The sequence below is a fragment of the Leguminivora glycinivorella genome, chromosome 12, assembly GCF_023078275.1.
Source record: "Leguminivora glycinivorella isolate SPB_JAAS2020 chromosome 12, LegGlyc_1.1, whole genome shotgun sequence".
NCBI lineage: Eukaryota > Metazoa > Arthropoda > Insecta > Lepidoptera > Tortricidae > Leguminivora > Leguminivora glycinivorella.
Window position 1 is genome coordinate 20486695 of NC_062982.1, and position 17840 is coordinate 20504534.

Genomic DNA, 17840 nt, shown 5'->3' on the forward strand with positions numbered 1-17840 from the left:
TCGTGCCCTTGGTTAACTGGAACAAAGCTGATGTATTCTCTTCTCTAGTAAGAAGATTGAAGAAGGTGGGGGAAGATTGAAGGGTTATTATTGAGGGGTAAGATGAAATATATTCCGTGTAACGAAGCACTATTTGCGGCTAAGCGGCTTTCCATCTTATCCCGCAAGAAAAACCCCTGCAATCTTTACCCACCCCATCTAACCCCTCCCTATGTCTCGATAAATGTAGGTACTTCTAATTTGTCTATTCAGATCTTAAGCAGAATAACCGAACAAAATGGGCGTTGTACCTGGCCATCTTTAGAGAATTTTTTCCCCGGTCATGACTAGCATGGCCACTTATCTTACATTTTACGGAATGGAGGCAATATCCATTACTTCAGCCAAATTAAGCCTTATTCTGCGTGACACCGTTTGCCTCTCTTGTTTAAGAATTAAGTAGAATGCCCGCCATAATTACTTGCCTTGGCAAATTGCATATTCCTCCTCCGGTTCCAAATAAAGGTGACATTTCTTTTTTTTGTTTTTTTTTTCATAATTAAATGGCTGGCTGTACATTTGTCAGTTGTCTTAATATTAACACTTTCGAAACCGGGCTCTACGCGGCGCTACGACATTTTCGCTACATACGGGGAAACCCGTGTAATCGGCTACGCTTCTACGAGCGGTGTGCCCGACAGTCGGGTTCTTGGTAGCGAAAGTGTTAAAAGTAAAATAATGTCCTTTGTTATTAAGAGAAATACAGGGCCTGGAGTAAATGCGACGAAATTATGTAGGTATGTTATAAACTTCAGAAAATATAGTCGGACCCAAGGCCCAACCATCAGTGTCTACAACATTTGCTTTTATAAAAAAAATATGCTTTTAAAATTCCGTTTTTAAGACATTCTTATTTAATTACTTATTTTCATTCATTCGGGAAAACTGGTGTTGTATTTATGATACAGATTTAAAAAAGTATAAGGTTAAATGAAACCGTATGGATTCAAAAAGAAAACTGGGCATCAAAGGCAATTTATTTATTAGGCAAAACCTTAATTAGAAGGTAAATTGACAGGTACGACTCTGCTTACCCACCAATATTAACATAAAAGTAATTTATAGATATAATCAGTCCCATACACATTATTACCTACTTACTGTATTACTTCCTCAAACGGAATACAGCTACCCGTGAAATTGTATCTACCCAACCCTTTAAATACTCTTCAGGCAGTTTTAAGGGTATTCACATAGTTACAAAGGACCGTAAAAGATTAAATGGGCAATTAAAAGTAATCCATAGCCAAAGCGGTACCCCATTGTTGTCAAAGAATTAATTTCGCCGTACCCTCCATATCATATGTAAATTAAATTCTACGCCGTTGAGAGCCTAAACTCCCTGCATTTGATTTTCTGCGGGGAAAAGTGGGTATTAATTTTAAGGTGCATGTCGTTAAAATTAAGTTTAGGAAACGGATTTAATTGGATTGGAAGAAGGGCTTAATCAAGTAAGTATGTAGAATTAACTTACCTTAATACGTAATTGTCAAAGCGGACCCCAGGCTCCGGTGAGCCGTGGCGAATGCCGGAATAATGCTAGGACGATGATGCCGTTTGAAATAGTTATTTAAACCTAAAACCACTCTACTAAACCTAAAAAAAGCCCAGCGAGCGGTGCTAAAAGTAGCTACTTCCCGACCTTTTTTATACCCTACAGAACTTCTTTATCAATCATGTGAAGTACTAACTGTTCGTCAATTGTTTATTTTAAGCGTAACATTAAAGCAGCATGGCCGAATATCCTTCAACACAGATTATAATAACAAAAGGCGGAAAGATATCGTTTGTATTCAAACCGTACATAGAAAATACGTTTTTTCATCTAGATTTTTCGTCTTTCTGGGGCCATTTCTATACAACAGGTTAAATGCAAAATTAGACTTATATCCACTTAGCTATGTTTGTTGTAAAAGTGCTCTACGACGAGCCCTGCAAAATATGACGTACGATGATACAGAAAAGTTACTTATGGTCGTAAAATAATTACCTATTGAATATTGATGATGTAGGTAATAGTTCGGAACCTACTAAAATAAGTCTTGTGTTTATTTACTTATAAGTTTTATTTAAGTGAATAATTAAAAATAAATCACCAATTTAGTCCTTCCTCTGCTTGAAACACAGGAACTATCCTAGCTCAGGCATTTGTATAAAACATCTCTTATATGTATAACAATTCTTAGCCTTTAATACGCATCACTGTACAATTATGTTTTTATCAATAAATTATTTGTATTTGTTTTACAAGGGGGCAAGGTTGTTACCACACGTCAGATTCCAGTATTGGACCGCGAGCGTAGCGAGTGGTTCAAAAAGTGGAATCTTGAGCGTTGCGAGGGTTTCAAGGCACGAATGTTAAACAAACTTTGTCACTGAGTGAAAAACAATTTTTTTCACCACACCAACACGAACAAAATACTGACTATAAAACATCAAACTAAATCAAATCCATCAATCTATTCAATATTTATGATCCAAAATCATCATTTATAGGTAAATTCTACCAGCCAGATTAATAAATACATCAAGTAAAAATTTGTATGAAATTACTTTGCACTCTTGTGGATAAAATGCGATTTTGCTATCTGTTTTCGAATAGCAAAGTAAGCCTTTACCAGTTGGTGTGGTGAAAATACATTTTTTACGTTATGAAATTTAAGCTGTGGTAAATATTACCTTAAGACCTACTTATTTTAGGGGAACAGTTTTTTTTCGTACTTCGTAGTCCATCCAACCGACTGCGCCAGTGCCACGATTGGGAATGTTGAAATTCCTTTTGCATATTGGACCGCCTTGAGCACAGTATAATAAAGAGTACTATCGTACAGTATGGCCACTCCCGCTTCCCGCTGAAATCGCCGCCCACCCCCTCTCGGTTACCTCACAGTTACCGCAAGTCAAAAACGCGAACAGTCGACCTGTCATATGTCACTCATACAAGCATAGTACGCGTTCACCTACACGAGCTTAGACTGTGTGCTAGGAACGCGCCTCTTTCATATATTTGATCGCCAGTGTCCATGTCCGAGGTGTGCCTTGAGGCTGTTTCACACTTTAGCTGTTCTTGATTATTCATCGAACTCAATCAAGTACATATTGATACGCAATAATGTGTTATCCCACATGCATTTTGCAATAAGATGTCAACTCAAAAATTTGACGATTAAAGTTGACATTTTATTGCAAAACTCATGTGGAATAACACATTATTGCGTATCAGCATCCTTATTATGTGGTTAGGGTTATTTGGAAATACCTATACGTTTCTTAGGTTGTGAAATTTTATCTGTACTGGTACAAAGTAATTTGGGACATGTTTTAATAAAATCTTGAAAAACCCCGTTGGACCGATTTTCATGAAACATGGCTAAGAACCCTCCCGACTAACTCAGCTTTCAAACAAAAAAAACTAAATGTTAATCGGTTCATCCGTTCGGGAGCTACGATGCCACATACAGACACACACACAGACAGACAGACAGACAGACCGACAGACAGACACGTCAAACTTATAACACCACGTCGTCTTTGCGTCGGGGGTCAAAAATAGGGTTATTCCTCTTTATCTACGCCACGCTTCATGTATGGTGGCGGATTCCTAGGATATTGGAGGTATAAATTGGGTCAACTTCACTTTTGTCACAGTCAATGCGACCATCACAGCGAATATTCTGTCTACGGACGGTTTCTGCAAAAAACGTACCTACTCAATTTGAGTGACATTATTTACATTTCAATATTTTTTCGTACACATTTGCATATTAAAGAACATAATATTATCTTAAAATAAAACTAAACTATTAAATCTAAAATTATTCTAAAATTAAACTTATTTTCATATATCGTTATCGCGGGAGCAAATACGATTTGACATTACTGAAAGATTATAAAAAACAGTCAAAAACAGAAATGACATTCGTATAGAGAAACGTTTATACCTACGGCCTTAATATGTATAATTGCTTTATTGAATATCAATGCTATCTTACCTCCGTACTTGACTTGATTAGTACTTAAAAAGATTATCTATTAGGTACGCAACCTCATCAGTCACTTTAGACATTTGTCATTCTTGATTGATCTGTATTTGTAAGTAAGTAAACACTTTATTGTACAGTATTATTGTATTTGTAACAACATAATTTAAAAAATTAAAATATAAGTTGCTCTTTAAAATGCCTCGAAGGAAAATAACATGTGATGAATTTGTGGGGTTGTTTATACAGGATTATTCCGAGTTAGAGGCTCGCGATACAAAACTATTTTGCTCGAAGTGTAATTTTAGATTTTGTAAAACAAAATCTTCTGTGAAACGTCATTTTAACTCTGAAAGACACACTTCTCTCAAAAAGGATTTTAGGTTGAAACTGACAAAATTTATAGTAAGCTGTAACATACCATGGTCTTAGATAGAGAATCCTGTATTTAATTTTTTTATTGAAGATTGCGTATTGAAGTTGTATTAAATTAAAACATGGATATTTATTTAAGTTGATATGTCGATTCCAGGTTATTATTCACTAACAGAGTGTAAAGAAAGATTAATTAACCTTATACAGCAAAAACTTCGTGCTAGTTATGATGAACTTCTTGGAGGCTTATAATGTGTAGGCAGAAAAGTCTGTTTTTACTAAATAGACAGTCTGTTTTACTACTTCTTTAACAAATTTATATTTGCTCCCGCGATAACGATATATGCTTATTTTTCAGTACAAATGGTGCTTTTTTTACGTACTAATACGAGCATGTCAGGTCGAAACTTCGGAGGGTCATCTGTACTGAAAAACGTCGTACAATACACGTGCGAAAAGGAAATTCGTAACTCGTGTCGATTTAAAACACTCGCTTTGGTCGCGTTTTAATTTATCACCACTCATTTAGGACTTCCTTTTGATTTCATCGACAATTCAGGGTCGTTTTTAATTTCGCCAGTCCGAAGCAGTCATTATTCTTACGGTTGAAAATACGAATAATAAAAGTAATACGCTTGTGAAAGGAGTAGTCACTATGATGGAAGAGGCCATATTGACATTGTGAATCCAAATATTCTATATTTGATTTTCACAGTTTCACGGTTAATAATGATCTTCAATCAGGATATATCTTGTTAGTACCAAATATACGTATGCGGAGTAACTAAGTTAGATATAAACTAAGTCGTATCTATCACAAGTTCTATTATTGTTAGGTAGTTATCGCGAACTTCACGTAAACATGGGCACAAATTATTGGCATAAGCTTAATCGTATTCACGGTAAATAGTTTGATGCGAACTTTAATATACGTTTTAATTAGCTCTAAATACGATTTGTATCGGATATATCAGTGCCAAAAGTGACGTGTTGTTAAACAAAATCATAACTTTAGACATGGACTGAAATAAATGTGTGTATGTATGTACAAAGAAAAAGTGACCAAGGCCTCCAAGTGTTCAAAGCTGGATTCGAACCAGCGTCCTCTATTATCGATTTCAGTTTATAGTTAAAATAGTTGTGTGTCTACTAAAAATACAATAGTTATTTGTTTTACAAGGGGTATTGTTGTTTAAGCGCACGTGCCAAAATTGAAACCCGAGCTAGCAAAAGATTCCAAAAAGTGGAATCTTGAGCGTTGTGAGGGTTTCAAGGCACGAAGGTTAAACAAACTTTGCCCCCTTGTAAAACAAATTACTATTGTATTTTTTAAACACAAAATTTTTCACCACACCACGAACAAAATACAGACTATGAAACATCAAACTAAAACAAATCAATCGATTTATTCAATATTTATGATTTAAAAACATCATGTACAGGTAATTTTTACCAGCCAGCTCAAGATATCAAGTTAAAATTTGTAGAAATTACTTTCCACTCTTGTGGATAAAATTCAATTTTGTTATCTGTTTTCGAATAGCAAAGTAGGACTTTACCGGTTGGTGTGGTGAAAATTACATTTTTTTCTATGAGAATAAATTAATTTGTTCTAAGATTTAGACATGGATCCGATCTACATCGTATTTAAAGCTAACTTTTGATGTAATTTGAAGTTCGAATCTGGCCGTTAATGCGGATCTAACCACGTAATTATTAGTTCGTGTGCTATGTTATGTACCCCTATTTGAGACGACATTGGATCGTTTATTCATGTATATTGGAGGTATCGTAAGGCATTTTTTTTTATGAAATCGAAAATAATGTGATGTAAAATAACAAAATTATGGTACTACTTTCCGTGCTTAAGTCACATGTTTAAAAAAAGGCCACACATGTCGATTTGAAACACTCTGTCCTGTTTTAATTTCTCGCCTTCCGGTGCTAATTTCCCAACTTTTCACTATAACAAATAACTATTTCTATTTGGTACTAATACCACACCTCGGACACTGGCCATCAAATATATGAAAGAGGTGCGTTCCTAGCACACAGTCTAAGCTCGTGTAGGTGAACGCGTACTAAGCTTGTATGAGTGAAATATGACAGGTCGATTGTTCGCATTTTTGACAGGCGGTAACTGTGAGGTAACCGAGAGGGGGTGGGCGGCACTTTCAGCGGGGAGCGGGAGTGGCCATACTGTAGGATAGTACTCTTTATTATACTGTGCTAATATAATGCATAAGCAAACATCATACATTTGTTTCTCAGGAAGGCCTATTGTGTTCGCTTAATATATGTGAGTGTGCAAGGGAAAACGTCCCACTTTGTCGATTGCTATAAAGCCGCTTGGTCAGTTTATTCATATAAGGATACAAGTAAATCTCACCTTAATGGTAACCGACAAAGTGGGACGTTTTACTAAACACACTCACATATTAACTTAGTGTTTCATATTCCATCCAACCGACTGCGCCACTCCGTTGGGAATGTTGAAATGCCCGTTGCACATTGGGCCGCTTCAGGCTATTTCACAAATTTAGGATAAATTTGATATAACAAATATACGGCGTGTTCCTATATGTATTGTTTTAGTTTGTTGATTATTGACCGATTGGGTTTTACAAGTTTTTAGAACGCTAGAAACATTCGATATTATTAATTTCATCGGAAATTGAATACTTGAAGAACGGTCAAGAATATTTGAGTTCGAACATCATGTTTACTCATATACTTCATTTGTTTGCTAATCTAAACTTACCCATGATTCGTCAGGGAACATTTTAAAAGTTATAAAATGTAGAAACTGAGACCTTTTAAAACTTTTAAGAATAACATTTAAATAAACGTTCTATAGGGTATCTACATAGCGTAAAATGAAATAACCATCGTTATGGTCTCACATAATTTATTTGTTCATATACATATGTATAATTTGCGAATCCACTGTGCCCCGAGACGCAGCGCGGGAATTTTTACAAAATAAACATCGCCTACAAACTTACTGCTACATTTACATTAGCCGCCATTTGCAATAACACGGACGCCATTTGCAATATTGCGGGCGCCATTTTAATTGCACTAAAAAGTATTTTTTTAAAGCAAAGGCTATAGACATTGTGCCTTTTCAAAGCACGAAAAGTAGCATGCGATGCGTTCAATTTTATACGGAATGAGTATAGAAAAAGTCTACAGATAGATCTATAGATATTCACAGTGGAACTTTCATAAACAAATGCAAGTTTGTACAAATTATACTAGGAATTTAAGCAACCTTGGGCATTATACACAAATGTTAAATCTAAAATTACAATTGATACGGAAATAAAACATACACAAACAATTTCTAATAAGAACACATCGAAAATATATCAGTCTTTTACGTTATACACAAACTAAATGAATGGAAATACAAAATGAAGTTATTAGTTTATGAATTGGATGATCTATACAAAACAAATCCAGCACCGTATTGGTTTGAAACAACAATCACGTTAGGCTAAGAAAATTATTAACAATATTTGGTTACCTAAGCTTACGGACATTATACAAGAGATCGTTAATGTGCGTTAGAAACCTTCCAGTAATCTGTTATTATGGCAAGGAGTAAAGTAAAAGCTGCCTTATTTTCGAATAGCTATTATCTATTTCGCCGTTCATCCGAAAAAGACGGAGAAGCGGAAGTATGAAACACTCGTTTCGGCCGAATGTAATAACTGCCTCTTCGGACGGACTGCAAGATGGATCGTGGAGGGCTACAGTAATTAAAACACGGAATGGACGCCATAAAATAAATGCTACCTAAATACTTCTAATAAACGTAAAAGATTATGTAAAATAAAAACTGAACAAAACATTATATCAAATTAGAATGGGCGACAATACATTTTCACTTTATATGCCATTTCATTCAATGTATTTATAGTAAAATCAAATTAAAAATTGGAATGGCCGTGAAATACTTCGCCAATAATATGATAAAACGCAAAATGAAATTAAAGCCTCCTCATTCAGGTGGCATTATCGAATTTGTAAAGCAATGCCTCGGTCCTCAATTCATTAACGAGTATTAAAATTTCGCTATAACCTCAATTTAACAATTATCTCATTAAATCTACGTACGTTTCGTATTTCATTGGTTGTTTAATAGCTAAGACAAACGATTGGCAGTTACATGAACGACCGCCTTTCTACCAAGGTAACTAAACAACTGAAAATGCAGTTCGTCGGAGACAGCGCAACAGCTCGCAAGTATCTACAACAAATAAATAAGGTTTCAATTTCAAACATAGTCTATAGAATTGGCACCTTATCTACATAATGTTACTAATAGATGTAATGTAAAATGTTCTTTCTTCTCATTTTCACGGAAACTTACGAACGTGTCATGCTATTTCAGTCAGTCTCAGTAGAAGTACTAACGTTAACTGAACTAGCACGATAAATACGAACGTTTCCGAGAATATAGAAAACAATTAGACACGACATCTGTACGTGGTATTACACTATCCCCGAAGATTTGTGATACTACAGAAGCATTTAAGCAGTTGTCTAGTAGACTTGAGTAGTTTCAACGGCTGATATATACGGAAATCACTGGAATTCGCTTCTCTATCGAGTTCGATTCTCATACGCGCCGTATTCACTAAGTTAGAAGCTCAACTTTAACACTAACTTATACGTACATCGATAGGTATAAGTAGGTATATTGTATAAAATTAGTGAAAAACCTAAAAATCTTACACGATACTAGGCAAGGGATTACTGTAAAAGATTAAACAACGTACTACACTTAGAGATAGCTTAAAGTAGGGTTATAGAGGCATTGGAACCTTCAGTTAAGTCCTTAGTCACTGAAAAGTTCATTCAGTATTATTTTAAAAGTAATTACTTAAACAAAGAAAATATTCATAAATTCACCTCGAGTTTGATTAAACCGAGTCACACGTTCATTATTTTTATCTTATTTTATTTTCAATATTTCATCCGCACTGTAGTTTCGCATCACGCCCAAAATTATGCAAATAAATTTTAAACTACCCTCATATTCACATAAAAACATTACCACACCGACAAAACATTTTTTCTACCTAAATATAGATATGTCATCGAATCACGTTCATCTAGAAGCAAGCAGTGATAAAAACTACATAAGTATAAGTATTAAAAGAAATATCTACGTCTGAAAAATCAAGTGTAAAGTCTGAGCTAAAGAAAAAAAAACATAACTACCATAGTTACTTAGCTTGCGTTACAATTAAGGGGTCACAATGGGTAACTTTCATTGCTATATTTTAATAATTATTTTCAAACTCTTCCAATAATAAGTACACTAAATCCTACTTTAACTCATATACATTTACGTCCAAACTCCCATTTCAATATTAAATTGACACATCCAAGTTTACCTATTGCGGACCCTTAATTAAATTAAAATACGAATATTACTGGCTGTCATAAAATTGGGTGTACAAAAAAATAACAAAATGACATCACATACAACTATGTACACAAAATAATGTCTACACACGGGACCGACACAAAGTTCATTTCACACGACACAGCCGATTCGTCTAAAGATTAACGTGTATTGCAATAATGAAACGTGTTACCGTCTTTACACTACTTAACATATTTAACACACGATATGAAAAATAAACTTCTAAATTACAGCTGCAATAACTATTTATACATTTTACAATATTATGTAGTATATGTGACGACCAGAGATTATTATTATGTCGCGTAAAGTCATCTAGCTCTCTGTTGCGAGGACGCTCAGTACGATGAAAAGAATTAAAATGGCGTCGGACGTCTAATTTTCATTAAGTCCCCATTTAATCCAAGGCTTCTTTAAAAAGTGTAAAAAAGCGTCCCGGCAAAGATCGCAGTCTCTAAGCGCACTGTTTTCATTTACTAATTACTTTATTAGCAAATTATACTTTTGGCATAATGTTACACTGACTTTTAAATACCGTCCTTTGATCTGTAATATTTTAAATGCATCTATACTTCAACCGTTTTATATGGAATTTAACATTAACTGTTCCTATTCAAAGACAAAAATAGCATGAACAGCATCGTATAATATCATAAGGAGATACGGGATAAGTATTAATAGTTATTACCCTTCCGACTCACAATCATGTTTATAGTGGTCACATTCGTTATATAATACGTCATAAGTAGCGTTCCTAGGCACTCATACATGTTAACCTCTCATAATGGTTTGCTACAACATTGAATTAACAATATTATGGTAGGTCGAACATCACTACGTCATAGTTGACAGGGCGCGCGAGTCAGAACTAACTTTTGCGAACATGTTACTCAACTTTGACAATACATGTCAATAAAAGTTACCGAAAGTGTAATAATAAATTCACGTTCGGAAAGTTAATTCTGGTGGATCGCGGATGATTTGGAAACTTGAACGACGTCTATAAGTGACCAAGGAGGCATCGAAAATAAATGTACAATTTCGGGGCAAAGTTACTGTCAAATCAACCTATGGAATTATAAATGGACTTTTTTATTGTCTACTAAAACTGTCAGTTAACAAAGTGGCTGGCCGCATTAAAAGTTCCGACTCGCTCGCCTGTCCAACCAGTATTTTGAGAGTAAATGCGTTATTTTAAGTACATTCGTAGTGCTAAGCGTGCGTTCGACTAGACGAGTACGTTGGGCGACCGTCAGTTGGCGTAGTGGTCGAATGACCCGAGGTATTCGAGCGCGGCGCGGTAGCAGAACTCGTACTGGTCCTGGAAATAAAATTTGGTTGTAACTTATTTTATTGGGAAACCGGATTTTCACAAACCGGTTACGAACATGGAAGAAAAACATATGAGCTTATTTTATATTTCGTGGGAACTGATAAATATTTTCATATTTGGACACAGTTGGTAGACTTGGTAGGTTTGCAGAGCGCAATACAACATAATCATGTCACATAATTACATGTTCTACTAGGTTTGCAGAGCGCAACACAACATAATCATGTCACATAATTACATGTTCTACATAATTATGTGATCCCAATTTTTCCTAGTAAAATTTACGAAAATTTCCACGAACATACAATATTCTTATGAAAATTTATGTTGAGCACGCATGAACACGCTGGTGCGTCCGACACCCGAACTGTAATCGTCAAGATTCAGTCTAATGTGAAGAACTTACCGGTACTGTTGATACTTGCGATACAATGGTCAAGTTTTGGTCCTTACCTCAGTCTGCACCATGGCAGGGCGCTGAGTGCGCAGCGTACGAACGGTCTGGAACACGTCAACCACACCCTCGTACTGCATACGCTCCAGCACCGTCGACAGGGTGATGAATACGCCAGTGCGGCCGACGCCCGCGCTGTACAAAAACAAATAGTAAGAACCCTGCCGCATTAGATGCCTATGTACAATAATTTTTAAGAAAAAAAAACCGCCGCCTTTGGAGTTCTGGTGAAAGCTACTTGCGAATGTTGGATTATGTAGAAATTTGTAGGTTTTTTTTAAACTGCTTTTAATGCTTTAATTATTTGATGGCAACAAAAATCAATATACGTATACCGTTAAGGTTTGAGGAGTTTCCTCAATTCCTCATGAATCCGATTATAAGAAATCGAAGCTTGACAATATGCTTGACAAATATAACTAAATAAATGTTACTGTTCTGAACTTAAATGCATGCTGTTCTTATAAAAATACCAAAGTCACTATAAGCGAGCCGTTCAGATTTGAGGAGTTCCGTTTTGATCATCATCAGGAGTTCCACTGCACCAAATGTCACTATTCTGAACGTAAGTGCATGCTGTTCTTATAAAAATACCAAAGTCACTATAAGCGTGCCGTTCAGATTTGAGGAGTTCCGTTCTGACCATCATCAGCAGTTCCACTGCACCAAATGTCACTGTTCCGGACGTAAATGCATGCTGTTCCTTTAAAAACACAAAAATCGCCATATGTATGCCTTTCAGATTTGAGGAGTTCCCTCGATTTCTCCAGGATCCCATCATCAGAACTGAGTTCTGAGAAAAATGGAACCAATCTGTATGCATATACATTCAATCAAAAAAAAATTTTTTTTAATCGGTCCAGTAACGACGGAGATATCGAGGAACAAACATAAAAAAAAAATACAGACGAATAGAGAACCACCTTCTTTTGAGAGATTTGAGGCGGCGGTTAAAAATGCATCGAAAACCACACGGATGTAACCCATCTAATCCATCCACTAACTGATAACTCTATTGGACCTGGCCCCGTAGCCGAATGGCATTTCTCCGACGCCAAACGAAAGCGATACGCCGCTGGCTCTGTCGCGGCAATATGCAAGCGCGATAGAGATAGATATCTACTAGCGCTTCGTTTCGTGAGCGTTTCGTGAGCGATTGTGCCATTCGGCTAGCCACCCTGTAGTCTCATGGATGACGTCCCATCGAAAGTGTGAGATAGAATTAAAAAGACAAAGAACATTCAACAATATAGATTTAAACAAAATAAGACATTGATAAACCAGTCCAGACTAATGCAAGGTAACATTAAAGACATAAATATTCCCGTTAAATCTTTAAACGTACCTGCAATGTACTGTGATAGGTCCATCCTGTCCAAACTGCTCCTTGGTCTTGTGCACTTGTCCCAGGAAGTCAATGAAGCCTTCTCCGCTCTTCGGGACTCCTTGCTCAGGCCAGTCGGTGAACTGGAACTGACGGACCGTTCTGGACGCTCCATCACGGGCATCCGTTACCTAATGAGGTATTCAGAGGTTAAATAGAGGTCAGAGTTTACCACATGCGAATATTGGCCAGAACTAATTTTTGAGCCACGACTGAATCTTCTATTTGGCTCTGTCAAAGTCTTTTCGAGTTCCAATTAAGGACTAAAGACATGTTTCGCAGGCCTTAGTTTGTAAACTAGTCATATAGAATGAATGTGTGCATTTATGTTCACAAAACAACATAAGTATTTGGATCAAATCCGGGAAAGTAAGTTTACATACGTACAATTAAGAGTTTTACCTTGAATTCCCTCAAGATATACTGAGGCATATTATATTCAGCAATAGGATCCACTACGAAGCATTGATAGCGCACAGAGCGGTCCGATGGCCAGTACTGATGGCATTTTTCCTGTAATAAATTATCAGTATTAGTAAAGAATACAGAAATACAAAGGACAATCATAAATGTACTCTTAGTTAATGCAAACTCACCCTGCCCATTTCCTTGAGTTTCGTTAACATCACGACTATGGTAGAGTTGTGTTCCCAAAGCATACGCCAGAAATCGTCAGTGGTATCAGGCAGAGGACCCTGCGTGGCGATATAAGCCGCTCTGTACCGATACCCATCGACGAATGAAGCGTTGATATAATCAGATCCATCCCTTGGCGTCAGGCAGACCCGAGTAGACTCAAATGGCAAGATATGAACCAGTCTGTTTTTGTGCTTATTACAAGGCAAGCTGGCAGAGACGAAGCGAGTAGAGTCCGCTTTCATGTTGGCGAGCTTCTTAAATTCCAATTCCATTCCCGTGATATTCTCAATAGTGTCAATACGCATAAGTTTCTGGATATGCCCGTGTAAATTGCGAGCCGGCACTTCGGTGTCACCACAGACGACAGCCTCGACTAAAGCGTCGTGGATGAAGATGTACTGGTCTTCGGTTTGGACCATGTAGTTACGCTGAGCTCGCAAGCAAGTGACGTGACCGTAGATGTCTACAGTGCGCTCGTGCCGTGCTCTCTCTAGCATGGAGTCAATGACGATGAAGCAGCCAGTTCTGCCGACACCAGCGGAACAATGAACAACTAACGGGCCGGCATCGGGCAAATTCAGAGCTCGCACACGTCGCAAAAACTGTAGGAAGGGAGCCGGATGATCTGGCACACCGTGGTCAGGCCAAGCTGTGAACTGCAACTGTTTGATCTCCCTCCGCTCAGCACCTCCGTTCCTGGTTACTTGGAAAGTTCGAATGCAGTAAGTGGCGAGTTCCTGAACTTCCGCGATGGTTACGGTCATCATGCCATACGTTTCGCTGCCGCGGCTCGGCCAGTACTGATCGCATTTGATCCTCGTGCGCTCCTCAAGTTTGGTCATCATAACTATCGTGGACGTTCGCAGTTCCCAACACATGCGCCAGAAATCTGCAAATGTTTCTTGCAGAGGTCCTTGAGTAGCAACGTAGGCATTATGCTTGCGGTAGCCATCGCAGTAGTTAGCATTGATATAGTCGCTTCCAAGTATTCCGTCTATTGGCTGTAGGATGACGCGGCTGTGGTCGTACGCGATCACATTTGCATATCGATTCTTAGGTTTGTTTACATCCATGTTGGAATGGTCCCATGTGAACTGTTGACCAGGTTCGATACTTTCATATTCTTGCGAGAATTTGAGATTATCATTAGATTTGAGTCTATCGATATGTTCAGCCAGTTCTGAGATGGGTATAGGTGGATGAGAAATCATAGCAGGGGTTTGGAAGTTAAGTCTTCGCATTTCGACGGGATCGGACGGTGCTCCGAAGCCAACATCTGCAGCCATAAGAGGCCGCGTGACCGCAGCCTGATCTGGCGTTTTGCATGGTTGTCGTCGCTTCTTCACAAAAAATAACATTACTAAGCAGAGAGACAGACTCAATGCTGCAATGATAGGACCGATTATCCAAAACATGCCCGCTTCTTTTCTGTTCTCCTCAATTCTTATTTCTGGATCTCCATTAATATCTTTGTCAGGGCCCGGCCTGCTTGGCTCTTCACCGGGTGGAGCTTCACGCATGTCGAGAGATAAGTATTCTGAGAACGGACTCGAAGTGTACAAGTGTTTCTGAGGCGTGTCAACAACAGCCCTCACGAAAACGCGATATTTCTTAGTTGGATTTAATTTTCTGTTCAAGAAACCTTCATAATTTTCATCATTTCCCAGGTGGAAAGTGTATAAAATATTTCTTTGTAAGAATTTGGCAGCTATATAAGGAGCATTTTCGTCGTCGGTACGAGCGTTATTTTTTATTAACTCGTCCGTTAGGAACTGATCTGGATTCTTATGATTATGGGCCTTATCATCGGGCACTACAACTAGATAATAATGCGAAATAGGGCCGTACTCTTCGGAAGCTTGAGGTAGAATAACTAGCACTTCATTTTCAACAACGCCGTAAAAATCAGGTTTCACCATAGGCTTCGGTGCTGCCATTTGGGTAGTGACAGTAATTTTTGTAGGAGGCCTATAGGAGTCGTCGTTGGGTATGGCACTAACATTAACACTATATGTTGTGAAGGGTGACAAATCGTTAATGGAATATGATGTTCTATCGTGTTTGACGATGATATCTCTTCGAGGTATTTCTTGCGTTTGAGTCATCCCTAATGAGTCAACGAATTCTTTGATCGCGTTGTATGAAATCTTATAGTTAACAGGATTTAAGCGTAACGGTGGAGCCCAGGATAGCGTCATTGAATGCGTGGACACGTCTTGGGCTCTCAAGTATAAAGGCACTTCTTCCGGTTTCACTTTAACTGTAACCTTTTCCGATAACCTTCCTAGACCGTCCGCTGTTTTCGCAGCTACAGCGATAGCGTATTCTGCGAATTTTTCCAAATTTTCCAAATCAGCGGAATGCGTCACATGAACTGTCTTTTGCTGCCACTCGTCCAAGTCGTCGACTGGCGTCATAGTGTAGAATATAACGTATCCTAATATCTTTCTTCTCGAAGGCACGGGTTCCCACCACACCTCCACGTCTGACTCAGATGTGGCGACAGCTTTGACCGACATTGGTGCTCTGCCGATGTCCCGTTCAGTATGCGCCGTGATCTCCTTGCTGTATGGTCCTGGTCCTTGATCTGTATAAGCGCGAACCTTGAACGTGTAATGAGCATCTTCTTCTAATCCGGTAAATACAGTCTTATTCGCTGTCGTAGTCCTTTCTATAAGAGACGACTGATCACCTTTCTTCAAGAACTCAACGTCATACTTCTTTATCTGACCGCTTCGATCGGCACGAGTGGGTGGGTCCCAAGTGACACAGATGACATCTGGTGTTTGGAAATGATATGTAACGTTTGCCGGAGGGCCCTTAGGCACACCTTCAGGCGTGAGCCAATACTTAATAGTTTCCTGTCCTATACCGATATGGTTGCGTCCAGCTATCCTAAATTCATATTGGACGCCTCTTTCTAAGTCTGTAATTTTATGAGAAGTAACTTTGGTGGCAAAATTCTCTTCTTCCAAATTTTGATCCTTTATGCCGTATCTCAGTCGATAACCTAGTAAGTCTCCATAGGTGTGCGTTGGTTTAGTCCACTCCAGTTCAATCGATACGATTGGTTCTCGTTCCAAGACCCTGAAACAGAGAGGGCAAATTAGTTAAAAAATAGATTCAGGGTTGGCAAAAGTCCTGAGGCTGTTGTGTCGTCACTTACTTGAGGTTGACCTGTGGTCTGTTCGGCACCCCGCCGGGCGTCTTCACCGATACAGGGGCACTCCTGTCTCCATCCCCCTTGCGGGTGAGCGCGGCAACTTGCACGTTGTACCGGGAGTCGGGCTGCAGCCCTGATATGTTCAGTTCTAGTGTCGTGTCGTCCATTACGTTGAAACGCATAGGGTCGTTGAGGAGGCCCTTGCCCTGTGGGGGAAATTGTTGGTTAGATTGTGTTCGTTCATTATTCTAAGACGAGATTTAACGTATGAACATCTTAAAATCTTCAGATGTTACGTGTTTCAAAATTTAACCACCAAAGAATGAATGGTACATGTCACTATTTATCAACATAAATAGTTGATCTTTTTGAAAAGTAGCTAAAAATATTTTAACCTCTTCTCGAACTTCTTGCACATGCACATGGTAGCCCCTTATGATGCCGTTCTTCTCCTTCTCAGTGGGCGGCTTCCAGGTGACGTGCAGCGACGTGGAGTTGATGGCCGTCACCTTCACGTCCTGAGGCTCCCCCGGCACTGTGACCACACAACAGAATGTCTCATAACCGTCCCAGCACTCCTCTAATACGGACCTAATGCCCTATCAGCATCTACGGGAGCGTGCTAGATAACTACCTAAAGCTTCAACTCTTAAGGGCCTAAATTGGATCAAGCAACGACTGCATCGGAAATTAACGCAGTGAGTGCGGTCGGTAGTCGCCGTCGCAATGCTGATAGAGTACTTCGGCCCAGGCAAGTGTCTACACGAGCCTTTCAGCATCTCGATCGGGCATTTGAATACCAACACACACTTATATATCATTTACGCCCTTTTACATCACCATAACCAATTAAAAACCATTACCTTCCAATCCACATCGTTAAGAACAACTAAAATTGTCAAGCAGTTCACAAAGAGTAAACATTTAGTAAGTTTTCATCTATAGTTTTTCCAAAAGCAGCATTTGTTTTTCAAAATTCACACACTGCAAGGGATACATGCTTGGGGGCGTCAGACTTGGGGGCATCGGTTGC

The 17840-nt window shown here is 38.4% G+C and overlaps 1 protein-coding gene across 5 annotated transcripts in view; it reads right to left on the minus strand.

Moving 5' to 3' along the window:
* Positions 1–7285: 7285 nt before the first annotated feature.
* The window catches only part of LOC125231646 (tyrosine-protein phosphatase Lar), a 771198-nt gene continuing 760643 nt past the window's right edge, over positions 7286–17840 (minus strand). For all 5 annotated transcript variants that reach the window (XM_048137134.1, XM_048137132.1, XM_048137131.1 and 2 more), the window contains 7 exons: positions 17203–17342; positions 16811–17013; positions 13602–16731; positions 13408–13518; positions 12967–13136; positions 11621–11756; positions 7286–11155 (listed from right to left, as the gene is read on the minus strand). In XM_048137134.1, the coding sequence (XP_047993091.1) occupies positions 11087–11155; positions 11621–11756; positions 12967–13136; positions 13408–13518; positions 13602–16731; positions 16811–17013; positions 17203–17342 (3959 nt within the window). In that variant the 3' untranslated portion in view covers positions 7286–11086. The remainder of the gene's footprint in view (positions 11156–11620; positions 11757–12966; positions 13137–13407; positions 13519–13601; positions 16732–16810; positions 17014–17202; positions 17343–17840) is intronic.